General features: G+C 41.5%; 1 protein-coding gene across 2 annotated transcripts; it reads right to left on the bottom strand.

Annotated features, from left to right (window-relative positions):
• Positions 1-4,118: 4,118 nt before the first annotated feature.
• NR2F1 (nuclear receptor subfamily 2 group F member 1) lies at positions 4,119-13,477 on the bottom strand. 2 transcript variants are annotated; one of them, XM_045020552.1, is made up of 3 exons: positions 12,859-13,477; positions 10,036-10,563; positions 4,119-5,099 (listed from the first exon to the last, which is right to left on the bottom strand). In XM_045020552.1, the coding sequence occupies exons 1-3, from the start codon at positions 13,298-13,300 to the stop codon at positions 4,819-4,821; spliced, it is 1,251 nt and encodes a 416-aa protein (XP_044876487.1). In that variant the 5' UTR covers positions 13,301-13,477; the 3' UTR covers positions 4,119-4,818. The 2 variants fall into 2 exon arrangements, with proteins under 2 accessions (XP_044876487.1, XP_044876488.1); XM_045020553.1 differs by having other exon boundaries at positions 10,036-10,560.
• Positions 13,478-24,688: the final 11,211 nt, after the last annotated feature.

Below are 24,688 nucleotides of genomic sequence, written 5' to 3'. Positions count from 1 at the left end.
GGATAATAAATGAGAGGCGCTTTCAGATAGATATCTCAGACGTGAAATTGCGCCCAGCTGGTTGTGTAAGCAAACAAATAGTTTCATGTTAGGGAATCTCGACTTGTGGCTTGATGAATAGAACACGTCAGAGGTAAATGGCTCTTTAACTCATTTAGGAATAAAACTCTTTGGCTTCCTAAGTAAAAGACCTGGTGACGCCATGGATCCTGAGCTAGCCCCTTAACAAGAGTTTGATTAGTTTCCTCCGACCCCCATTAAAAAAATAAAACGGTCTTCTCTCAGGAGGAATCATCACGTCATAGATGTTGGGAAACCCGGTAGGTTTGCAAGGTGACAGAACACCGTGCTGGCGAAGAGGAAAATGTTTAAGGAAAGCAATCATTGAACCATTGGAAAAAATATTAATTTTCGTTTGCTCTGACCCATGTGATGTAAAACCACATCAAAGCCAATGGCAGCCACGCTAATTAGAAAAGGGTCACTTTTGATTTTTTTAAATATTGTTGGGAGCTCATTCCGTTTCTAAACTAAGAAAAAAACCGATGTAGAGAAACAGGAAGAACGGTGGGGTTGAAGGGGCGATTTGCCGCTGCTCCAAATCGCAGATCAAATAAGTTTCAGGTTCAGGAGTGTAAAACACCACAAACTGGCCTCTTGAATAATCAAAATGTCCCATTAAAACCCGAGGAAGTACCTGCCAGTATCTGTAATGACCGTGTACATATCAAGAGGGGACATTGTTTATGAATGTCTCTTCACTTGATTATTGGTGGTGTAACTGGTGGGGGAAAAATCTATCTATTCCAGTAGGCTGTTCCACAAAGCGGATAATGTGCACTCGCACTAGTCTAGCAGTTCCTTGGGGAAACTTCCCTGAGCTTCCCCTTTTTGATTTATAAGTGAAGCTTGTGTCTACAACAGTTTAACTCTACTTCAAATAAGCTAAAGTTCTCAGTCGCTCAGTGAGTGTGTTTGTTGAAAAGAGAACGTCTGACTTTCATATGTCACAGGTAATTTTTTTAAAGGAAGATACTTTGGGTTAAGCCCTTTCAAACTGCTAAAATATATTTTCCTTTTGTGTTTGGAGCCAAACAGAGTTTCCTTTGCATTAACCACCATTGAATTTACTTTTCCTTTAGTACTTTTACCTTTTAATGTAACTTAAAATGACCTCAAGCCATAGGCATTCGTAAAACGCTTTCTATAATATCCATTATTTATTTCGTACTAGAAGAGCGTTTTTAAGTATAGGAGACCCTGCCTCTGCAACGCATTATTTAATTCGCCCCTGTTAAGTGTGCAGTAAAATGTGCCACTTACAAAGCTTTTTAAATGCCACCTCATTCTGAGGGACTGAAGGGAACTTGAGGCCATCCTTTTCTATCCCGTGAATGTTTCAAATCGCTTTCTTCTCTTCAGGTTAAGGAGATTGACTCAGAACTGCCAAAACTCGACTCACAAGTTGTTTGAGCAACACGAGCAAATATGCTCCCCGGAGTCGTGTAGCTGTGTATTGAAATATACACAGAAAAAAGGGTCAGATACAATTCCCCACTCATATTTAAGACAAGAACAACACCGACCAAACCGTCTCACTTGCACTATTTATTAAAGCTCCCCGAAGAGTCAGAAGTCATCCCGTGACAGTCTACCACGAAATCCTTGCATCAGCTGTGGTTCGACCTACCATTCGGAAACATTTCCAAATATTTATTTGATTGAATAGAAAAGGCTTAATTGGGGAGTGGGAGAAGATCAACTAGTTAGTGCGACGCCAAAGCTACATAGGTATATGTGTATGTTGGTATCAGGGCTATCTAAACCCCTGCATTCACATAACGTTACACTATTGCTGGGTGTCTGAGTGCTGCTGCTGACAAACTTTTAATGAGCACATCCTGTTACTGTAGCGCGAAAAACCAAACACCTTCTTAGTAAAGAAGTAGCCAGTGGCGTACTTTTTTTGCAGACAGTAGAGCAAACCCCACTGTATTTAACAGAACCAGGGACACCATCAAAGCTACGAAGAGGGGGATGCAACGGAGTCAAAGAATAAGTCTAAGTCTAAACAAGATAACACCGAGGAGAAATTTAACTCGAGCTGATTTTAAAACAGTACATGGTATGTCAGAACAAGTCATCAGAAAGTTATGAAGGGACCCTGGCCCTCCTCCACATCAACATTGTAGCATATACTGTGTGACTGTGACAAATGGTACAATAGTTTCGGCAAATATATGAATGCCCAGGACCTTTGAAAGTGGCCAAGGAAAAGGTTCACGACCATAATAAACATTTTATAGTTAACACTTCAGAACACAATACCGTATATCAGCAAAAGTTTAATAAGGGAATTAAAACACTTCTTTCTAATCACATACATGGCAATAACCACATCTCTTACACCTCATCTAACCTGCAAGTTTCGTGGCAATCGGTGGGCTAGTATTATTCATAAACATATAAATTAATTGAAAAATACGTTTCTGACCTACGAAAAAGTTTATCTGTTTTCATTAGTGGGAGAACACTGTAATGAATATATTTACATCTCATTGGAGGAAAGCTAGATCTCTCTTTGCTTCGAGCCACTGGAGCCCCCGGCACCCATCCTACCAAAAACAATAATCAAGGATTACTTTCAGTATTTCCAAGTGCTGAGTGTCTGTGTTCAGTGGCTGCCTCTCCCTTTTCTCTCTTTCAGAGAGGCTGGTGTACCCTCTCTCTCTCTGCCTGGGGAAGTCAACCAGGATAAGGAACAGAGCTGTCGCCTATTAGCGCTCATGTGAGTTGGGAAGAGAGAGTATTTGCGTCTAATTTCCACCCTTGTGTGCCCAGGGTTACAATAATCATACACATAGCTGCTACTAGGGAGACAGCCTGAGTCTCCATATTGAAATTGACTTTACCCCCATAGAATGTCTGCCCGCAATGTTGATTATCCAGCTATAAGTGCTTACTGTCTAGAATTGCTCTCGCTTCGGATCTGCTGCGCCTAGACTATTAAAAAACCCCAAGCGAGTTGCATTGAAGGATCTTGTTAATGCAAAAAAAAATCTGGACAGTAAATGAAAAGAAAACCATTGCCGATCACTCCTCAAATTGAAAATCCTGCCTCATCTGGGTTTGTTTGGAGGGCGCGGGAGGTGTGTGTGTGGGGATGTTATTGTTAAAAGATCCAGCTTTATTAATACGTTAAGAAAGAGCTCCCTTGGCAGTATGTGTTCTTACAGCTCCGTCTCAGATCCTATAAAACATTAATGCACTGAAAGCTGCTACAGAGATCAGCACCCCCAGCTAGAAGCATTGTGAAGCCTTCACCTTCGAAGGGGCTCCATTATGGAAACGATTTTTTTTAATTTAAAAAACCGGGGCTTTTGCAAACCTCTCAAATTTTCATTTTATAGACTTACAGCACAATAATCCATGTAGGATGTGTGTGTGTGTGTGTGTGTGTGATACACGCATACACACACACATATACACCACGCAACGAACAAACCTCCAGTTAGCTTTCTGTATTAATGGGATGGGAATACCCTTTACATTTAGTGACTGGAGGAGAGAAAAACAATAACACCGATCCTTTCAGCAAAAGATAGCAAATGCAGCACAAAATCAGACCACACAGTGTTGGGTCTTTGAAGTCTTGGGAAAAATCCCACTAAGCTTTTAACAAACGAATACCAGGCAAAATGACTACAGTATGCCTTATATTGCACATCACTGCACAGTGCTGGTAGAACCACAGTGACTCCAAACCTTGCCCGTGAATTCTACAAGGAAATAGCACTGTGTAAACTTAGCAGAAGCTTCAACTGACAAGAAAGGTGTTTCAGAATACGTTGACCAGGGTAGATAAACTTAGCTTTGTGATACAATCGCAGATAAATTGATTCATATATGATATTGAACTGTTTGTGTTCGCATCTGTCTCTTAAATCCTAAACTTACACAATCAAATCAGTTTTGGAACATTGTGTGTTTTATACAACTTTGTAGCCCCCTTAAAAGTTTTTTTAAAAACTTCTCCCATTTAATCCCACTAGAAGTTAAAAGCGAGGGAGTATACGTTTGTCAACTCTGTTGGCATGGTCAAGCAACAAGACTAATGATTTTTTTTGCTAAATTCTTTTATTTTTGTTTAAATTCTCACTTCAATTTTAATTCTTGAAGAACAGCTTCGACAACATATATCGCACTCATTATAAGAAGCAAAGGGTTATATCAAAAATTATTAGTATAGAATCACAGGAAACCTGGTTTGGAACCAGAAAAAAATACAAAACAGATATAGATACATAGACACAGGACAATTGTTTTTTATAATTATTTGGAAAATGTTATTTTCCCCTAATTCTTGTTTCTTTTTTCTTTATGCGCATACGATGTTTTAAATTTTACCAAAAAATGAAAATAAAGACTAATATTTTACAAAATGAATAACAATGTTCGTGGTAAGTGTTTGCGTGTGTGTTTTCTACACAAGATTCAGTTCAGCGTCAATATTTGTTGTTTGTTTCTTTGTTTCTGTACAGAATATATCCACATCAGTCCACAATAAATCCTGGAAGATCCATTATTCTCCTTCTGGTTTTATTAAATTTCCCTCGGTCCTTTTTCCAAAATTTTCCACAGACACAAGGTCCTTTCTTTTCCTTTCAAACATGGTCACAGATCTGATCCTACACAAGTCTTTATTTTTTTTTGTTTATTGTCTGCTTTCCTCCCCCTCTCTGCACCCCAACTTTACTCGGTTCGTATATTTCTGTTTGTGTTGGTCCTCAGTGTCTCTATGGGGGTGTTGGCTGTGCTCTAGGAACACTGGATAGACATGTAAGGCCAGTTGAAGCTGCTCCCAGATAGTAACATATCTCTGATGAGGGTTTCAATGGGGGTTTTACCTACCAAGCGGACGAAGAAGAGCTGCTCGATGACTGAGGACGAGACGGTGCGCAGGGAAGGCAGCCTCAGGAGCAGTTTGCCGAAGCGACTCGGCTGGTTGGGGTACTGGCTCCTCACATATTCCTCCAGGGCGCATTGAGATTTCTCTTGCAGGCTCTCGATATGGGCAGCATCTGACAGGCCACAGGCATCTGCCCAGGCAGCCACACACCAGGAGGAGACAAGGAGGGGAAACCGTTAGTTACTCAGTAAGCAAGCGAGCAAACAGCGCACATACACAGGGACTAAATACACCGTCCCACCGCCCCTTCCAACCATAACACCCCCCATCAGCACCCAGGCAGGGCTAGCCGAGCAACCAGCCCGACAAGCGGAGAGACGCGCAGGCAAAACCTCCCTTTGTGTTTCCTCCGCCACCTTGGAAATAAATAATGTAGGATGCTGTGTGTGTGTGTGTGTGGTGGTGGTGGTGGTGGGGGGGGGGATCTGAAGCCATACAGCCAAGCCACAGCAACCTGTCTTCTGTCAGGAGACTATCAGCCTCTGAGTGGGGAGAGAGAGGAGGAACGGGGCTATTATGCTCATGATTTTGTTTTAATCTACACACTGATGAGTGTTGTACCATGACTACAACTCAAACACAGAGCCAGGAGAGCCATTGTTTGGCTTTATACTAAATGTGACCTGCATCGATGCTGCATGCTAAATAAATACATACATTGATTAATTAATTCAAATACGCCGAGTTTCTGGACATGGCTGGAAATCCGAACAAGTCAAAATGCTTTCGCAGTATGGGATTTGGAGTCCCTTGCCCGGAATCTGCAGTGCAATGCCAAAGAGAAAGGCTGAACTGCTCTCTGTATCTGGGAGCAAGTAATTGAAAATAGGTCACATCTCTGTAAACTGTATAATAATCTAAGAGGAATATGGCTCAGTTACTCCAGACTGTGCTAAGCAGACATCTGCAGCTATCAGCCATAAAGCTGGAAGCGGCTGCAGTGCGTGAGCATTGCCTAAATGTAACCATATATGTGTATTTTTCATATATATAGCCAGAAGTATATCCTTCATACCCGGCAGAACGATGCGATCGAGGCAACTGCATACTAATCTGAGAACATGACCTGGAATCTATCTATCTATCTATCTATCTATCTATCTATCTATCTATCTATCTATCTATCTAAAATACCAAAACAGCGAATTATTGTGTAACACCTGATTCGTTGAGAGACTTGCTCAGGAAACTACCGTCAGTGAAATATAATGGATTTGCCCCTATAGTTCAAATAGCCACATTGTTACGTATATTAATAATAAATATTTTTAAAACATGTCTCACAGGCGAGCAGTCAGTTGCAGTGTGGTTTACTATAGATCAAAGCCAGGCTTTGCTAATATATAGATCTGTATATGAATTAATGCATGTTAATAGCCCCAAAAGGACATTACAAAATTGTGAATGTAAATTTATGACCCTGGAAAGACACAACAAATTATTCAAAGCAAAAATCTCTGGCAACTGGATTTTTGAAGTTTATGTCTTTCTATTTCAAAAACTGAATTTAAAAAGATCTCTGAATACCTTCATCTACCATACTATGGCCTCGAGCAAAAATACAAATAAAACAAGCTATGATTCAAGAACTTCTGAGGATAAGAACCTTTGACCTGAGCTACGGACTAGGCATCCCTCAGATATACTATTATCCAAGCCAGACTGTTTTGCTAATCCATACTGTACCTTTAATGCAGTGTTATTTTGCAACATCTAAAGCACCAGGCTGCAATATCTATATCTATACCTATATCAAAAGAATAGGCCTGTTCTTGTTTGAAATATATATCAAAAACACAGTCCTGTTCATATGCTGATTGCCACAAATCACACTCCATATTTACATATATCTTGGTATTTTACATGTATCATCTGCTCATTATGCAATAGGCTCCCATTCAACTTCCAAACAATGCAATATGAAAGGGTCTTACTGATAGCCCAGCAGATTTTTTTTAGGCCCCATATGTCATACCCTTAAGGTTAGTAAAATATTTTTCAGATATTTACGATAAGTGCACCTACAATGCAGAGTCACTGGACAATCAAGATTGGGAAGTTACTTGATAGAAATACGTTAAAAAGGGGAAAGAATACATCTTAGATTTTGTATTAGACACAGAAACACTTACAATTTTCTAATGCAGATAATATCTACTCTCGATTAATTATTTGAAATGCCCCGGCATATGTGTTTATTTGAATTGTATTTAGCGCCCTTAAAGTTTTTTCCCAACCGCTTAAAACAAGATTTAAAAAATTAAACACTATATGGTATAAAACCGATTAGTTTATTGAGTCCGGAGAAATGGAATATGTGTAAGAAGTAATGCAATACATATTTACCATCCGTGAATTATATCTCAGTTAATAAAGAGAGGGCTAATGTGGAAATTCTGTGTGTCTCACTTTTTATATGGCAATGTGTCAATAAGGGAGAGCTCAATATTTCTTCCTGCAGTCTATGGAAAAGAAATTATGTAAATAAATAACCATTACTGTTCAGTACACTCCAGCCTTATCCTTTGTAGTACAGGGAATGTATTTCATGTGATGCATTCAGAAGAGTTTAGTGTTCAGAAAATATAGATGTAATCAGCTGGCATATAACTAGAAATCAAAGTTCTTATTGCGCTGCAAATAGATTTATTGAATTTATGTTATTTTGTCTGGTCCCTTCGTGGAAACTTTTATTTACTAGACGAAACACGTAGGTGTATAAATTAATAAAGTTTTTTTTAAAGAGTAGTACGTTTGGGTCACGACCTAGTTCTTGGACGGTGTCCAGAATTTTAAAGATTAAATATACAATCCGGACCCCAAATGTAAAAAACACACCAAGATAAGCGCATGCCAGCTTTAAATACTCAGTAAACTGCTTTGGACAATATGTCTAAAAATGTCTTTTCCATCAGTCAAAGTTTGCTTAAAAGTTGGATGACTTCGAGAAAGGCTTCCCATGAATTCCCCTCTGGCTAGCAATCAAAACAAGTTTAGTCAAAAGTGGAAATGTGTGTTTGGGGGTAAGGGAAAGGGGTAAATTACTACTGACAGCTGTATTTTCATCTTCTAATATGCCCCATGCTATTCTGCTCCAAAATAATATTATTGTTCCATTCCTAAACCCCATTCATCGCTTTAGTCAATTGCTGGAGCAAGCGCCTCCCTTGGTAAATATTTCATTATATACTTGAATACATTACTATTCATATAGAAAGAAGGAGTTAAAAAAAGCCACCAGTTACACATCTAGCCCAGGTCCAGAATTTGGGGGGAAAGATGGGAAAAACCCACTCTTCATTTGGGGCATACGCCTTTCAGGTGTCTTTTCTTTTAATAACTACTAACCACCACACCAGTTCTCCCTCTATTTTACAAAATATTCTTCAATAGGTGTTGAAAAACAGAAAGATTCTCAGAGATTGGTCTGTTTACTGATGAACATTCTGAAGTGAATGAGTATGGAATGTAAGTCTGCAGGCAGACTCGAGTTAAATCAGGCTGATAAATGCTGCCCAGTCTCTTTGTCACCTTTGAAAAACATGTTTCCATCAAGAAGACTTATTAAGATAAAATGCATTAAAATGTCGAGATGGCTAATCAGTAAATCTCCCATTTGTTTTAAGATCTGTACTTTATCCTTCGCAAAGAAAGATTCCTCCCAACACTACAAGACTGCATTTGCACTGAAAGTAAAAGGGGGCAGTCAAAGTACATGTCTCTGACCACCCTGCATACAAATTAGATACTCCTGTCTAAATAAATTATCTGATGTTCAAATCGATATTAATACTACATTTGCTACATTACAATATTGTGCAAATTTAAGAGTCATTTTAATACCATGTAAATACTATTTTTCATGCATGAAAGGCAACAAATATTGATGGATTATAAACTGCTTACTGTTAAACAAGGCCTTTGAACGATTTGCCATCTTTGTTCAAGAATGCTTTTAATTTTGCTTCGGCCTAGTTTCAAGTTAGATTTATTACAACTGTTTATTTATTGCTAAGTGGGAGGAATGGTTCAAAAAAGGAAAAGACAGAAAGAAAAAGAAAATAATATTGAGTGGCTTCTTATCTTGCTTGTTTATATTTCCTATGTTTTCCGAAAATTGTTCGTCTTTGATGTTTATATATTTCACTCTCGAAGGTTACAATAATAAAAGATGTATTATAGTCTTATAGGCTACAACCCGAACACTTCAAAGCGAAGTTAATACACCTTCCTGCAAGTTAATTTGAATCATCTATCATGAGAAAAATTGTTAACATGCATGCATGCATGTTACCACCTCCTACACTTAATTTGGGTTTTTTTTTCAGGCAATCTGTTACAATTCCAATATTTGTGTGGTTTGCATAGCAAAAAAGATTTCTCTCTAGGCTGGTAAGCTGATACATAACCCTCTCCCCCTCCCCCGCGACTTGCTGTTTCTATTGTTGGGGTTGGTTTTCTGGTGGGTTTTTTTTTTGCCTTTCTCTTTTAGATCGAATCCATTTTTTACGATCCTCAATAACCTCTGCAACTGCAAACGTGAATGGTTTCCGATAAGGGAAAATCAGGCAGCAATAAATCAGTATTGTTTATGATTTATTTGTGCTTATGCACTCCTTTTAACACTCTCGGGGAGAACCTCCTTACCAGTTAAAGTACCACAAGAAACCCAGATCCCTCCTCTCTCTCTGGCAGACACACAGTCACTCTCACACCCGAAGATAGCTGATAATATTTCTCTCTTTTCCCCACCTCCCCACCCTCAGTTATCCAAGGAAACAAGGAGCACAAACCCTGGCAGTGGGGGTAATGGAATATAGTGTGTATAGAACTCCAGCTATCTACAGCTCTTCCCATAAACGTGGGAGCCACATTGATTTGCAAATCGAGTGGGTTTTATTAACCTAACCCCAACCCAGCCTGGCTTGCGGTGGGGGGAAGCTGGGAGGTTTGACCCTATGATTTTGCTCTTGCTGTTGCCTAGTGATCTCGTTCGCCTTCTCCGACCTCTCCCCTCAGCTCCCCTCATCCCTTGCCCTTGGCCTCTCTCCCCCGAACACACTCACCTGATGTGAAGAGGACGATGGCTTTGAGGCAGCTGTACTCCGCCGAGTCGACGTGCAGGGCCTTGAGCTTCTCCACCTGCTCCTGGAAGATGCGGATGTGGTCCATGAAGGCCACCACCCGGTCGGCAGACATGGGCGAGGCGTGCAGGCCGGCGGCTGCCAGCAGAGGGGCCACATGCAGGGGCATGGAGCACTGCGCCGCGTTGAGCACAAACAGCTCGCTCCAAGTGAGCCGCAGCAGGGCCACCTGGTCGGTGATCTGCAGGTCGGGGAAGAAGGGGATGTTGCGGGCCCACTCGACGGCGCTGAAGAGCAGGCGGGCGGCCAGCTCGCAGATGTTCTCGATGCCCATGATGTTGTTGGGCTGCATGCACTGGCTGCCGTAGCGCGAGGTCGGGTAGGGCTCGGCCCGCAGCAGCAGCGAGATGTATCCCGACAGATAGCAGTGGCCGTTCAGAGGGTCCCCGTTGGTCAGCGCGTACTGGCCTGGGTTCGGCTGGGTTGGAGGCATTCTTCCTCGCTGAACCGCTGACAAAAAGAAAGAGAAAAGGAGAGGAAATGTGCATCCAGGAGGCTTGCAAACATCGCCTAACACGTTACAGCCGATCCGGAGACAATGCAAGGCTTATTCCCACAGACACACACACACACACGTACAGAGAGCTATAGACAGCATATACACATGGAGCAGTGTATACATAACAGTCTGCATCTCCTTACCCTCAGCCCCTGTACAGGCATCCCGGCCCCATCACCAGCACAGCCAAAAAAATAAAATAGAATACAAATTACAAATAAAAAAATCCCAACCAAAACAAGGAGACAATCCACCCTCCCCCCACTCGCAGCAAAAGGAAAGCAACCAGCAAAACACAAATAAAAGAAATCCTCCGGATTGTAGCGTGCTGTCTGGGGTAAAAATCCCAGCAATCTGGTACAAATATAGGTACCATAGCTCTTTCTTATTTCCCAGTCCATTGTCCGAGGAGCATGTAGATTTACAAGCAAATTGTTTTTTAAAAAAACAAATGTGTCCATATTCTTCAAAAATACCATCAAATTATCCTTATAACTGGATCAGGTCACAGCCCCCCAGCTAACCACTTCTAACTTTTTATTACACGGAGCAAGCATCCGATACGTGCCCAGCAAAGTTCTCAATGATAGAAGGAAGAGAAAGATTAAATATTCGAAAGGGGGTGGGGGGAAGGGTCTGAACTTACAGTAGCCAAACATTAGTGAAAAAATGCGATGGTTTAATTAATATCTTTGCTGCGCTGTTGCAACTGCAAAAGCCTGTAGACAGCTTTGCACACTGAATGCACAAGCTTGCAACTGCAAAAACACTGGATTCATTAACCATCTCAATACAAAACGTAAGCATGCTTTGAGTTCCTAAAGCTGACCAAAGTTTTTTTTTAGTATGTGTATGTTTTACTTCATCAGTGTCAGTGTTCTAAACTGCATGCAATGTAAACAGAGGTAATTCAAGGAGAAGATACGGCTACTGTGGTTTATTATTAACACACACCTATATATAATTTATCTTTTCCAGTTTAGAGCGTGCAATATTTTCGTAACTTTATCCTTTATTACAGTATTGATGAAAACCTAAATTCCAATTGAGCCCTCAAAATCTAAGTGGCTGGACTCTTTTTCCCCCTCTCCGCCTAATTATAGTTTTAAACTTGGCAGTTATTTTTTCAATTAAATGAAAACACAATTCTAAGTTTGCTTTTTTTCCCAGACGCTACAAACAGCTCCCTGAAGCTACAAATTAAGTCGTCATATGTGCGAGCTCTTTCATATATGAAAGAACTCACTTTCTAGTGGCATATAAAATATAATTTTAAAACTAATTAAAGAAGTAGTAATCCCCACTCCACAAAATTGACTATTTCGCTTCTTTGCCTATAAGACATCTTTAACGATAGTCACAAGATGAACTTTAACTGTAAACTGCTAAATATATTTCGAAAATATAGTGCAGCCAGTCTTGCTACAGGAAAATGAGACATATTGCAAGCAAACATCAGAACTACTCTGAAAAACAGCATTTGAAACGGTGGGGAGCTCATGCCAGAAACAGACTATGTATTATGCGAAAATCAGAAGGATCAGTAAATATGTTGTAAATTGTAATTTGTATGCAGTATTTAAACAGAGGGTGGAGTTTGATGGAGAAATAAAATGAGCAGCATGCTAAAAAATGACAGGACTATAAAAACACGGTTCAGTCACAAACTTTCCTTTGAGAGCATGGAGTGAAAAGAAGGCCAGATCTTGCAAGAGGCAGACTCTACCATACTGGCAAGCAGAAGAAAGCTGAGATACAGTAGCATATTTCTCCCCCTTCCTTTCTCTCTCCCCCTTCCCCCCACTTACATGTCTTTCATCTTTCTTTCAGGAAAGATGATGGTGGAAATGGATCTACTGCGAAGTGTTGTGGGGTTTTTAAAATTTTATATATGGAGGGAGGGAGGGGAAATAGAAGGAAACCCATCTTGTAAAGAATGATGTCCCCCCAGCCTCATGCCAACAATAGACAAAACCACATACACACACAGAGATTATACTAGTGATACCGGAGAAATAATAAATATTTAGTGACTGATCATCATAATAAATTCCCATCCCAGTGAGCAGAGAAGGGAAGTGTGTGGTGGTGGTGGTGGTGTTGGGGAGGGGGGGGGGGAGAAAGAAAGGAAGAGGAGGAGGGCATCAGCGCAAACCAAAAGCCTGGGTGCAAAGCTGTAGATGGATTGCAAACATACACCCCGAGCTACAGAGAGAGGGAGAGTAGAATAGGGAAGAAATATTCACCTTCCCGCCTCATGCCCACTTTGAGGCACTTCTTGAGGCGGCAGTACTGGCACTGGTTGCGGTGGTGCTGGTCGATGGGACAGTTCCTGTTGGCACGACATGTGTAAGTTAAGTTCCTGCGGACGCTCCTCTTGAAGAAACTTTTGCAGCCCTCGCAGGTGAATTGGCCGTAGTGTTTGCCGCTGGATTTGTCCCCGCAAACCACGCACTCGATGTGCTGCTGGCTCTGGCCCGAACCCTGCTGGCTCTGGCCCTTGTCCCCGGCCGTGCCCGGGGTGGAAGGGGGTCCCGGCTGGCTAGGGGTCTGCGGGGTGTGCGGGGCCGCCGAGGCCGCTTGCTGCTGCTGATCCCGGGCCGGCTGAGCTGCTGGGTTGGGGCCGCTCGGGTTGCCCCCGGCCACGTCTTCCTGCGGATCTCGCCAGCTGCTAACTACCATTGCCATATCTCGGGCCCAAAAAGTGCTGGGGAGCGGAGCTTCTCGCGGAGGGTTGCCGGGGAGAGGAGGGGGGTGGGGGGGAGTGGGTGGCTCGGATTTGGGGGAGAGAGGAGAGAGAAGGAATCTTGCCTGCCTCTGCTTCAGCTGCTGCTGCTGCTGCCCTTGTGCTGCTGCTGCTTCTTGGAGCTGTTTCTGCCGTTTTCTTTCTCTTTATTTTTGCAACCCCCTCCTCTCTCTCTCTCTCTCTCTCTCTCTCTCTTTCTGTGGGGGGAAGGGAGGGATGAAGGATTTTTTGGTCCCCCCTCTTTTTTTTAAAATATGTTTTCCCCTCAAGTTGCAAAATCAGAAGCGGCCGGCCGGGCTGCGGGGAGAGGCATGCAGGAGAGTCGCACGGGGGAGGCGATCGGCGGACACACACACACCGCGCGCACCCGCCACACAGTCCGAGCGCTAGGAGTGCAAAGGATGTGCAGACATAGAGGAAGCTGGAGGAGGAGAAGGAGGAGGAGGAGGTCGGTGCTGCCGCCGCCGCCGCCGCTGCTGCTCGCTGCCGGGGCCCGGCGGGTGCTGGTGCCGCTGCTTGTCCCCAGTTGCCGCCGCCGGCGCTCTGGGCTCTTTTGGGGGCGCAGGCCTGGGCGAGGATGGTGGAGAGAGAGAGAAAAAGGCTGCCGATGATCAGGGGATAAAAGTGTCCGGGGGCCAGGTCCAGGGCAAAACGCAGTCAGCCATTCAGGAAACCAGTCTTGGGAAACGCGATCGAGGAGGGATTGAAGATTAGACAGTTTGATGTTGTTGTTGCTGTTGGCTGTTGTTTCTCTCTCTCTCTCTCTCTCTTTCTCTCTCTCTCTTTCTTTTTACTAAAGAAATACAAAAGCAATTGGATGTGACTAATTCGCAGAGGAGACGAATTCACGGCGAAGGGTAAAAAATAGAATATGAATAATAATGGCACACGCAGAAAACGAGAGATCCAAAGTAGGTCGAATAAATAAATCCTCTTCTTTCCCTCTTTCTTGCTCCTTCCTTCTTCTTCGGTTATAATACACGATGCTGGTTACAAAAATCACTGGAGCTCGCCGGGAAAATGTTCCCTCTTTTTTGCTCAAAAAAAGTATTTCAGATAAAAACTCATCAGCCAGGACCAAAAGCCTGCCCCAAAATAAAAAAAAATAGACAATAATGGAAAAAAATGATATTAAGATATGAAAACGTCCTCTCTCTCTGGGCTGCTGCTGCTTCTTTTTTCCTTTTTTTTTTCCTTTTTTTTTTTTTAGTTTCACCTCTCTCTTCTCCTGCAGGAATGAAGCGAAAGACACTAGGAGGAAGGGTAGAGAAAAAGAAGAAAAGGAAGGAGAAGAGGGAGCTGAAGAAAAAAAACTAATAGAATATGCAAGAAAGGGGGGAGAGAGAGAGAGAGAGAAAGGAAGAGAGAGAGAGAGAGAGAGGGAGAGAGAGAGAGAGAGACCCAAAAATGAATGCGTTTAAACGGGAAGACTAGCAGAGCAATGTTTCCGAAAGGGGGATCTGCGCGAATGTCTGTATATAGTGAACTTTGACACTACTATTGAAACTGACACGTTTCTATGGAGATCGCTGCCTTATATGGAGCTCATGTCAAGGAGCCAAGAGAGGGGCTGCTGGCAACTGATAATCAAAGGCGACTGACTGGTCAGAGCCCTGAATTGGGGGGAGAGAAAATGGGAGGCTAAGGTTAGCCAAGCCTCCTTCACTCCATTGGTTAAGAGCCCCCCCTCTTTTTTTTTTATTCTCTGCTACCTACTGACTGGGTTGGGGAATGAAGAGGGGTGGGAGAGAAGGGGATTCTTCTGACAAGCACAATTTACATTGAGATCGCCCTGCGCTGCTATTTACTTTGAGACCTGATTAGTATGGGTCGTCTATGGTCATACACACTCACACACGCACACACATCAAAAGGACGTGGTGGTGGTGGTGGAGGGGGAGATACATTGCGATGGGGGAAAGGGGAATTAAAAGGAAATTATTTTGGTTCATGCTGAAAAGTTTTTTTGGGTTTTTATTAATTAGATTTCTGTATGTTTCCAATTGAAAAACCCTATTAGAAATTTTTATTACTGAAAGTAAAAAAAATTTGCTTTGTGTAACACACACACATATATAGTGTAATAATATATAAAGTACCCACTAAGATTGCTTATTATTTATATAATATATAATATATATATAAATAAACGTATATATATAAATTAACTTCAACTTTGCTTTTTTTCTATACCACGGTGTTGGCTCCCATTTATTACCTAAAATACTCTTCCTCCTTTGATATTTTTAATTACGATCAATGACACTGGTGGAATTCTCGGTGTTGTAAAATGAGAGCAGAAATCAACACTTTCCCCTGGAAGGGTTACTATTAATTATGATGATGATTACACTTTCCAATAGTGTCCCTTTCCAAGGCTGTTTATACAGCCAGCAATGCTTCTATAATTATTAATAAAACAAAAGTAAGTTCTCGTTTTGTTGTCTGGGAAGATCAATGCTGGTAAACGAAAGTCCCAGGAAGAGAGAGAAAGAGAGAGTGAAGGTTGGAGTATGTACGGGGGGTGGGGGGGGGGGGTTGCTCTCTCTCTCTTCCAACTGTCTAGTAGTGGAATCGCTGGATCCGGCTGCCATCTAGCGGACAGGAACCGAGCCTAGGCGCTTCAGCCCAGCAAAGTCCCCAGCGCCCCCCTTCCTCCTCAGTGCACAAAGCCCGTGCCTTTTCTAAAGCAGCAGGACGCCACAAAACCTTTTCATTACTTTTTTTCAAAATAAAGACGCTGGTTTGGGGGCAACAAACCTTCTTTTTAATTGTCTACCTCTTCTAGCCTCCTGTCTCCCATCCCTTCTTCCATGCAACGTCCCCTTATGTGCTGGGTTTTAAATGCGCTATGGGTCCAGTGTCTGTGTGTGACAAAGAAGAAAGAAACGGCACGAACTCCCCTTAGCTCATATCAAAGTTTTAAATCAGTTTGGAAACCAAGCAAAACCTGCAAGGAAAAGGGGAATGTGAAATATTACAGAAGCTGTTTTTAAAAAGATATTCCCTTCATTAAAAAAAAAAGCCTTAGATGCAGCTTGATAATGATTTTATTTTCTGTCAAGCCCACAAATGTAAGATTTTTGAGCCAGTTTGAGAGGAAGATTTCTAAAATCAGAATAAACGGTTTGTTTTGTCCTGAAATAATGAAGAGATTTTCAATGAGTCCCCTGGCCAAGCCGCCCCTATTGTATATTGCATTGATAAAAAGGATGTTATTGACTATGCAACAGTGGGCTCCTTCCCTCTCTCTCCCTCTTTCCAAATAAACTCTCGCTCCTTGCTCTTGGTCAGTGAAAAGGTGAAACGAATAAGATTAAACCAGACAAAAAAAGCAAGCGCTGTATGTATATCATCCAGATTTTACTCCCCAGACTGTGGAGAGACAGGGAGTAAAAGAGGCAGAGCAAGGCACAGAGAGAGGGAGAGAGAGAAGGAGAGTGAAAGAGAGCCAGAGAGAAGGTGGACGGACCCAGCAGCTTGTGCCCTGCTCTTCCTTGAAAAGGTTTCCTCGGAACCTGGATCGCTTCAGCTGGCACCCAGAACCTCGGCCCAACCAGGCTTCACCAGGCAAGTACTGCTTTTTCTATTCCGTGTTTCTAATGGGGTTAACATGGGACGCAGCGTCTGTCTAAATTTCATTGGAAACCCACTGTGAATGAGTTACAGTAGAGCAGTACTTTGCAAGGATAACTTTTGCTTTTAGCATCCAGGCTGCTTTCCCGAGACTCGTCAAGCAACCCAGCTTGAGAACATGGCCCGTTATTTCTATATTTCAAGCATATTGATTCTGATTGAAGGAATTATAGATGGGAGATATTTATAGCCTCCAGTTTTTAGTATTTTCTTATGAGACCTGTTTTTTTTTCTATTCAACACACAGATTCAAAGATATGCGCGTGTAGCGATATACGCACTTCCCAGTAAGATAACACACTTGCGTTTACCTATGTGTATCGTCGCAAATATTACAGACACAACTGATGTAGCATCCATTCCATATACTTATGGAATGGAACTTTTACTTCCAATAATGTTGCTGGGATGCCTGCTAAAGAAATTTAAGCATATTAATGCTCTTGTTTTTCACCTGCTCTATTTGTTATTTGATCACCTAATGAAAAGATCGATGACAGCTTGTTTATTTGGGAGATAATGTCAACAGATTAAAGGGACAGCACCAATCAGATCCCACTGACCTGGGAAACAGACTACAATAAGAAGGAAAGCAAAAAACAACGCAAATTGTTCTGTTTCAGAGGTGTATTTTTACTCCACTGTAGTTGTGCGGATGGTGACGATCATTTTCTGAGAAAGAATCAATTACCTATGTATTCTGAAAGAAGATACTTAAAGGAATTGGGAAACCGGCTTTAGTGCTGGTTTGATTCCCGAAGAAAGTCCAATCTCCTCTGAACCATTGTGTGAGTCTTGGGAAGTAGACTGACAGCAGTTGAGCTGGGACGAAGTGAATCTATCAATAAAAGTAGTCTCATTCCTCTGATGTCCAAGTCAAAACAAGATTAACTTGACAAGATGCATTTCCACCTCCGACAAATTACAATAAGACTTAAAAATGGGGACAACTCAAATGTAATTTGGAAATGAGCTTTTACTGTTAACTTGCCCTATGCCACGTACCAAATGGCCAGAACAGACCACGATAACAACAATGCAAAGCTAGGACTTTCTCAAACGTAACCTTCTTTTGACACATTAGAACTCACTTTCATTAGATGAGACCACAGTTTGGAATGTTAGGGGTTGTTGTTCCGGTGAAACACAAAAATGGACTCCGTTTTACGCTCTTCTTTTCCTTCTGTCTACACGCTTGTATCTCCCGGAAACAAAAGTTCAGTATCTAGCTCGGTTGTGAATCTGTCACAAATTTTAAAAGCTATTTTAGGGAAAAACGTATAGAACACAATAGAAATGCTATTTTATAAGAGCCTGGGTACGGGAGAAAATAACATGTGAGCTGGGAGGTGAGTTCTAGAGACATCTTTATTCTGTATGTCCTAAAATAAACGTTAAACACCTGCTTCTCTTGCTAAGCCTCACAAAGATATTTTGATATGTATATGTACCCTCCGGGCACACACAGAGACAGGATTGGGGACAATACCTATATGCTACCATAAGACACAATGAGCAGTTCTCATGTAAAATATCTATTTGCCTTTAGCAACTGTTAGGACGTCTAATTAACTATTTTTTGATAAGAAAACACGTTAAACCTATACAAATGCCACGTTGAAAATCCTTTAAAATGCACATGATCCCCGCTTTCATAGATATACTTCTAACATAGTCGGAGACCCCTATTCAATGGATGCCTTGAATTCTACACTCTGAGTACACATACCCGAATAACTACCCAATCCTGTACTGAGCTGTTTTGCCGACGAATCAGTTAGTACATTCTGAAAACTACTGACAAACTGTGTCTGATACCGTCTGGTACACGGTCAGTCAGTTCATATTCATGGTGCCGTTCATAGTACCCTATTTCCCTTTCTTGGCTGCTTTGCAAATGTAATTGTCATGGAAACATTTCCATTTCTTCCTCTCCTGCAGCCACAAGCTGCTTCTCTTTGCCAGGCCGGGTTGCCCATTTGCTATAACTTTCGCCAGACTAGGACTCCGCTCAGATTCCAGCTGGGCTGGGCCTCTTGTGTTAGCTGTGCCAGGCTGAGGCCAGGCCTGTAGAAAGAGGCGTGCCCAGCAGGACCTCCTCTACCAGTAGCTGGGCTGGGGCCTTTATTCTCAGCCATGCCAGCAGTTTTTAACTGTGCTAGTTCTTTTAATAGTATAATAAAAGATGTATCCACCAGGCTTTGTTTGTATAACAGAAAATTGTTCCTTGCTTTGAAAAGTAGTTTTCAAAGTGGATTATAATGACCTTTGCATGCAGCTGGAGGCTTCATAGTCCATTGCTGGTTACTTGTCACTTTGTTATTAGGCCATAGCTCTTAACTTTCAGTCAAACTGCAGCACCTACATGTGAAATTCTCTCCCTCCTCTGTGTGTACTATGGTTGCATATCCCCAGAATTTATTTACAAAGCCTTTTCCCCATTTCTAAAATATTCAGTGAGGCATGATATTCTGAGGACACGTTCCCAAGTCACACTTAAAATTGATTTCTGAAAGCCTCCACCTGTCTGATCATTCCTTCTTGTACTTTGGTAAATCACACTGAACAACGATGGCCTTGGGAAAAAGGAAACAAAAAAACAACCGCTCAAACCGTTATTTACACCCTGTAGAAGAGCCCTGACCAGCGAGATATTAAAAAACAAACAAACCACTTTTTGAAGTTAAAAAATCCCAATCAAACAAAAATCATGAGCGAGTTTAATGCGAGCGTGCACCAGAAATAGCCAAATTCAGGTGGCCAAACGAACACGTTCGAAACTATGGTGGAAAAGGTCAGTAGCTCTAATCTAGCAGTACAGCTTTTCACATGTTTCCTTTTAAAGGTGCGTTATCAATTAGTCTCTACTGGCATGTTATTAACTGAGATAAACTTAATTCCTCCCTTCTCCCTAAATTCTCTTAAAATTATTTTAGACCTTGTTGGCATAAAGTGGAATGCCAGCAAAACACCTCCCAATCTGCCGTCATTGCAATCTATCCAGTAACCAACATTGATTTTAGCTTGTTTTTGTCATTTGTTAGCTATCAAAAGTTCCGCGGTTGACTGCCAACCTGAAACCAGGGCACTGAATCACAACTTTGCTCTCTCTCTCTCTCTCTCTCTCTCTCTCCAGTTATCCACCCAGACATTAGATCACAAAGAAATGCTTGAGTATACCGATAGTCCACTTTATAATATATGTGCATGAATGTAAGGTGGAAAAACCCATACCGAGGGCCACTTGTCTCACAGGGTAAGGGATCCTGACAATGTTTGAGCAACCGAGAGGAAAGGAAATTGATGACGTCTTGATGCAAATCAAACCTTTCTGTATAAGGGAAATCTGGGAATCATTTCGCGCACACTAGTGAATCCAGAACCAAATATTTACTTTCGGCACAAATAAAGCTGCGGTGATCTGAGTGCCTGAAGCCAAAAGAAACAAATGTGTACAAAGCCATTAACACGAGACACTACATTGAAACCCATCTTACCATATTATAAACTCTTGACTTCTGTTAAGGATGAATGTGGTGTTATTTGTAATTCCTATAAGTAAAATGGGATAGGCTTTTGATGCAAAGTTGGCGTTTGGAAACGAGTTTGAAAGTTGTTAGGTTGTCCTGACAATACAGTCAACTGCCCTATATAATCATCTGCCTTAATACTTACCTGTCAAAGCTCCTATTTCTTTTACTACAAGGATTAGTCCACCACACGTGGATTTGAGTCGGACTTTTCACAGACTAAGGTCTGTTCCAATAACTTGAAGTATTTAATGTCACTTTTCTCCTTGCCTATAAGATAAAACACTGTACAAGGGTTTTGCTCAGGAAATACAGGCGTGCTGCTGGTAACAACAATCATGTTTACCCCATCATAAGGTTGATCTCAGTAATAAACCTTAGCATTTTCACTTAAACTGTCAGTAGTAAGATATGTTTATTACAGAGTATTCTATCGGTGTTCAGAGGGATGGTATATTTTTAGGCAAAGTTTAAATGAAATAGAATAAACATAACAAATCGCTCAAGCAGACCGCATCCAGCTGTAAATAACTGTTAGGTATTTTATCATGCTAAGTGTATTTTATTTACACATTTCTGGGGAATTAAGAGCAGGCATATCCAAAGCTGTAGTTAATAAAGTATACCAAACTGGGTTAGAGTTATATGTTTTATTGTTAACCCCTTGCACTGAATCTTCTGAAGCTGAAAGGGGAAAGGAAAGGGCTTTTGTCCGAGTTGATCCTTGGCTATTCTGGGGCTCAGGTTGGTGTGAAAGGGACGAGGAGGTCACTTGAAATCTCCTTTTATCTACTCTTATTTTCTCTCTGGATCAGCAGCTTTGAATAGACACCATCTAATCGCTCGTAATAGAAGGAAACTCTGGGAGCCACGAAAATGCCTTTACTCTAGAACTGCATATGTGAATGTGGACACACACACACACACACACACACACACGTGTGGTGTGTGTCTATGCATGGATGTAGATAGGTATTGTATTTGTATGTGTACGTACGTTCTGTATAACATACATACCCACAGACACATATACGTACATGGAATTTTACGTTTTAAACTGACCGTTCCAATTCATGTGGCCCTAATTTGTATGCTTTCTGTCCTTTACGACTGTTTGGAGACAAGGAATGTACTCATCAGAAGTAGATATAACATGGGTGTAGACTTATGGTAGGAAATATTCTTTATAATACAGATCTGTCCCAATTTTAAACTGGTAATAACCCTGGCGGTTGAACGGGACTGTAGCTATATCGTTACGATAATAACACGTAATGACAGTCAACAATTATTTTAAATCTTATCCGCAGATCACAGATTTGTGTGTGTGTGGCACTGCTTATTAATTTTGTCAGGACACTGAGTAAATCGGAGACAGACATGTAAATGGGAATATGAGACATTTGTGAATGAAGCTTTTCTTCCACAAATACATATAACTGCCTGTCTGAAGTTGAGCAATTAACTACTATTTATTGAGCTGAGAATTTGTCTAGCAAGTCTATTGTGCTAGCTGAAACTGAAGTTGTTTTTTCTTTTCCAAACATTGTTAAAGTCTCTCAGATTTATTTGTAAAAGGCCAACGAAAAATATTAACAAAATGTGTAGTTGTTAGAAAATAGAAAAGCTTTGCTATGGAGGTGGAGAAGCTTCCAATTCTAAGCAAAGAACTATGTCTGCTGCTCTTAACCCCTCAGATATTCGCATTTCTTTCTGTGTCCAGGATGCTTTAGCTGTAAATTCCTTTAAGTATATACTTTGTTGCTAAGGCTACAAGTTCCATCCCAACACGCAAATCTTCTACTTTGCAGAGCCAACTCAGCCCTGGGAAGGAGTCTTGACTTGAGAAACCTACTTCAAACTCCTTGGAGTGCCTCCCTGCTAAATACCTGCTGAAGTCTGCTGTTTAAAATGAAGGGCTAAAGAGCCCTCTCCCCCCTCCTCTCAAATGATACATTTTACTGGGAGTTCTGGTGAATAGAAGGCAAGAAGGAGCCCAGTCCAATAAAGATTAAATTAAGTAGAAGAAACCCAGCCGGTATATATTTTGAAGCTCCGGTGGGGCGTCAAACCGATGTTTAACACATTTTTTCCACTCACTGTGCACAAGTCCTGAGCATGTAATGCCTTTTAATTTTTTCCACCTTCAGGAGGGAAGCGTTCTGATTACTACAGCGGAAGGGCTTTCCTATTCCAAATTTGCTTTAAAAAACTCTCCTGCTAAAAAGTAAACGCACGCTATTGTTAGGTGAATGGGAATTCTATTTCCCTTGATTAATCTTTGCTCATGCGTTGTCACTAATAAACGGGCTGCAGTGTGTTAATCAGAACATCTTATTTATTTGTTTTAGAGGGGTGGGCTAGGGAAAAAAAACCCTCCACCCAGGTAGCCCCTAATGCAGAGCGAAAGTTGAAAGGAAATATAAAGTATTTTAGCAGCTTTACTCCCCCCCACTCCCGCCTTTGGCTAAACTGGCTACATTTCCTGAATGGCTGAGGAAATATTGTTTTAACTAACGGTCTCAGCATAGTGGACAAATGCTTATGAATCACTGAACCTTCCAGTATTGATGGAAAAGAAGGAACTGGAAAGCGAGATCATGCTTAAAAAAACCCAGCCCCAGAGACTCTGAAAACATGATCTAAACGCTGGAAAAGTTAAGCGTTATTTGGTAAACGTTTGTAAATGCAAATAGAAATGAATAAATAAACCTCAAACCAGTTAGTTTGGGTGTAGTAGTTTAGCAGGACTAATTGCAGACAATGGAGCTGAAATGACTTTTCCAATTAGCTGCTGGTTGGAGTTTAGTTGAAGGAACTGTCAGCTCTAGCGATGGGTAATTGCTTTATTGCTCACAAAACTATCATCTATTTAGAACATATGTGCTAATTACTCTGGATGGGCGTTGGAAAAGAGACCATAAATCTATTAATACTTTCAAAAGTCTACGGCGCTTGTAAGCTACTAAACTCCCTTATATGTAGGTTTCTGTGATAAATGAATGTTTCTCAACAAAATCAGAACAACATATATACATATACGTTTTCAACTTCAGGTAGTGTGCTGTTGGCTAACAGTGGTCATCTCCGATGAAGGGAGGCAACCTTTCTATACAATAAACCAATGCAATAAATCACTGTCATAAAAACGATTTTCCTCTAGCTTTACACTAGTTTTTTTCCAGAAAGATTAGTTTAGAAATCTTTTAATTGGATTACTCTGGAAAATTAATCTCCTTTAGGCTTGCTAAATTTGTGTACCAAATATTTAGAATTAATTCAGTGTCACTGAAGGTATTTGGGATGCCTTTTGTTATAACTAAGAAAATGGACAGGTAGGAAAGGTAACATTTTAAAATAGGCATTCATGTGCTCTCAGCGCTTTCTATGCATATTCATTGCGATGGATGTCGCATTATAGCGCATAAAATTGCTTTTGTAAGGAGATAAACAGAGCTGGCTCCTGGCCTGCCATGGAGCAGGGCTATAGTGCAGAAAAAAGTGCAGCTCAGTTCATGAAAAGAGAGTTTGCAGGCAGTGTGGAAAGTCCTGTCCTAACACAATAATTTATGGCAATGAGTATCAGAATTTCCCATAGGAAATTGACACTTTTTCTGAAACACACACACACACACTCCTATTGCCCCGGTGCAATTAGGTCCCGCACCTCACCGTGCTTGGGGGAACCAGACACAGAGGGTCCTAATCTATTTACGATTTGGAGAGAACCAGGTGTTATTTTCCCGTGCAACACTCCAGGGTTTCCAATTCCGTCGAATCTAGCACGTGAAACCTTTTCTCAGCACAAGAAAACCAACTTTTGGGAACACTATTGTCCCCGATGTAGAGTTCGGTTGCCCCCCACCCCGCCCCGAAGAGTCGTTTAGGCGTTTGGTCGCTTAAACACAGTCTCTTTTACTTCTGGACTTAAGCGCTTACTGATCTGCTGTAGCCGACTCCCCTCGAAAAACCTCTCTTTCCCCCCAGTATTATCTGAATGCTCATTTTAAAGGGTGTATTGTGTGCAGTACGTGTGTTAAACCGATCTACTGTCCCTGAGAGGACACATCACCTTTCTTTCCGGCGTCAGGTTATCGGCATCCTGAAACTTTCCTAACATATTTGCAGAAAAGTTTCTTTCCTGCTTGGACTTTTGGAGGAGCC

The sequence above is a fragment of the Mauremys mutica genome, chromosome 6 (genome assembly GCF_020497125.1).
Source record: "Mauremys mutica isolate MM-2020 ecotype Southern chromosome 6, ASM2049712v1, whole genome shotgun sequence".
Taxonomy (NCBI): domain Eukaryota; kingdom Metazoa; phylum Chordata; order Testudines; family Geoemydidae; genus Mauremys; species Mauremys mutica.
This window is presented reverse-complemented; position numbering and strand designations above follow the sequence as displayed.